Raw genomic sequence first — 2,715 nt, 5'->3', positions numbered from 1 at the left:
CATTTAATACATGTCCCTTGTAAGATAACTACAAATGAATTAACTTAATTGCAATTCATTCAATTAAAATAAATATTAATATTTGATATACTAACAGTATAGACAAGCTCACTATCAATCAACCACAAAATAACACATTTTTAATAAATAAAATTAAAACGTTTTAAGTCCTTATAAATATTTCAATAATTTATAACATTTAATTATTTCAAAATTTTAATAACTTTTTGTCCACAAAAACTTTTAATAACTTTTTTCTCTAACTTTCTCTAAAAAAAATCCAGACCTGACAAATAACTATACAACAACAACAGTGATTGGAATTTTGATCACATGCAAATAAACCGTTTTGATAGTCAATACATCCTTCTCAGTTCTCACCTAACTTTAGTTAATGATGATGTGTCATTTTGTGATTGACTGACAATATATAACTTTTATAAATTATCAATGCATCAAACATAAATCCTTAAAATAAACCATATAAAGAGATATTAATGATCTAAGTCACACACCACATCTAGTTTATGTAGTTTGGAACACGTCAATTGTGGTCCTATATTTTTGCTATGAACCAGCTTAATCTTCATTCACTTCTTTAAACTAAAAACATATATTAATGGCCTAAGTCACACCTCACATTTAGTTTATGTAGTTTGGAGTTGGAAGACATCAGTTGCGGTACTATTTAATTAACAAACACTACATTATATTTTAATTTAATATGAAGTGAATTAAAGTATAAAATCTTTATTCTTGACATTTAGAAAAATTTATTGCTACATATTTTATTTTCATATAATCAATCTTACTCTTAAAAGTCATTAACAAAGAATTAAATATATTATTCATATTCCAATTCCAATTTCAAATACTTTTTTATTTTTTTATTTCTCAATAAAATTTTAATATTCCAAAAAATTAGTTATCCTTGCTTCTAATTTTTGGAGTTGTGGTTGACTTTATAGGTAGTAAGTTATAACCATAATCATGGTGAATAACTAATAATAAGTAGCGTAATGAAATTGGAAATTAAATATCAATTAATAAAAAATCATGAATACATTTTTTTTTGTCATTATATTCCCTGTTGTTTGCAGATTCTTACCATGACCGGAGGAGAAAGCACCTCTGTGACAATGACATGGGTTCTCTCTTTGCTGTTGAATCATCCAAGTGTGCTAAAGACAGCGCAACAAGAGCTGGACCTCCACGTTGGAATAGATAGGTGGGTTGAAGAATCAGACATCAAAAGCCTGAAATACCTACAAGCGATTGTTAAGGAAACTCTACGCTTGTACCCACCAGGTCCCATAACGGGGATCCGTGAGGCCATGGAAGATTGTTGCATTGCAGGGCATCATGTCCCAAAGGGTACGCGTTTGATCGTCAACCTTTGGAAATTGCAGCGAGATCCACGAGTTTGGGAAAATCCTGGCACGTTCCAACCAGAAAGATTTTTGACAACCCACGCTGATTTTGATGTTAGGAGTCAAAATTTCGAGTACATTCCATTTAGCTCCGGTAGAAGATCATGCCCTGCAATCAACTTCGGCTTACAAGTTGTTCACTTGACACTCGCAAAGCTGCTCCAAGGATTTGATATTAGAACACCGGACGGGAAGCCGGTGGATATGGGAGAAGGCCTGGGCCTTGCCTTACCCAAGAGGAAACCTCTTGATGTTGTCCTCACCCCACGCCTTGCTCACGAGTTCTACAAGTGCCTTTAGACTTATATTAGATCGTAGATAATAATGGGCAAATTAAGGCCTCGGCTTAGTGGTATCCATCCCTTTCAAGGTAGTGGGTATCTTGCAGGCCTATATCCAATCTTATGTCTTGGCTTCCAAAGGGCTATTGCCCTCAGCCACTTGTGTAAGGGAAAAAAAGCAATATTAATCTAGACCTAGTTGAACCCCGCGTTGCCCCAGGGTGAACTGCATTTTTCTTAATTGGAATTAATAATGTTTTTAGTATTTTATTTGATTGATGAAATTATTAGATTAAAGAAGTTAAAATTTGGGAACATAAAGCAAAATTTACACATTGACAAAGGGGAGTAAGTTCTCAGTTAAGGTTTTGATATCATACTTTTACAAGAAGTTTGGTTTTTAGAATAAAATAGGTTTACTATTCGGTGAGAATAGAATAAGATGATAATAGAATAAAAAATTATTATGTTATTTGATACAGTGAATGGAGTAGATAAGAATTGTTATTATGACTTATTACAGTGTTTTGTTGGTAAAAATAACTTTGGAATAACAAAGGAATAGTTGATAAAAAGATAAAACTATCTTTTATTATAATAACATTTATTTTCATAAAAAACAAAATTATCCTTATTATAATTTAAATACATACTTATCCCTAAAGACAAAATTATCCATAATTATAATTTTATCACATAGTTATCCTAAATGTAAAAAATAATTATAATTTGCCCACATATTTTTACAAATGGATAAAATTATTGTAGATTATAATTTAATCACATTATTATCCTAAATGTCAATTGAATTTTGTATATAAATGATTATTTTTAGCGAATTATTCACATATTGTGGATTATTTTTAAAATATTGTTTAGAAGAAATATTGTAGAAAAAAACAGAAAAACAGGTAGAAATAGAAAATCATTTAGAGAAAAATAGAATTTTATATATCAGTAACATCTCATCATTAATTGTTTGAACTCTTTAAACATGATTAATA

At 30.1% G+C, this 2,715-nt stretch overlaps 1 protein-coding gene across 1 annotated transcript; it reads left to right on the top strand.

Annotated features, from left to right (window-relative positions):
- Positions 1-218: 218 nt before the first annotated feature.
- LOC110429372 (dimethylnonatriene synthase-like) lies at positions 219-1,976 on the top strand. The gene has a single exon (XM_021445388.2). It carries the CDS (start codon positions 1,020-1,022, stop codon positions 1,728-1,730), a length of 711 nt encoding a protein of 236 aa, XP_021301063.1. The 5' UTR covers positions 219-1,019; the 3' UTR covers positions 1,731-1,976.
- Positions 1,977-2,715: the final 739 nt, after the last annotated feature.

The sequence above is a fragment of the Theobroma umbraticum genome, unplaced genomic scaffold, assembly GCF_002168275.2.
Source record: "Theobroma umbraticum cultivar Fairchild unplaced genomic scaffold, ASM216827v3 scaffold_44.0, whole genome shotgun sequence".
In the NCBI taxonomy this organism is placed as follows: domain Eukaryota; kingdom Viridiplantae; phylum Streptophyta; class Magnoliopsida; order Malvales; family Malvaceae; genus Theobroma; species Theobroma umbraticum.
The sequence above is the reverse complement of the archived record's forward strand: the minus strand, read 5'-3'. Positions and strand labels throughout refer to the sequence as shown.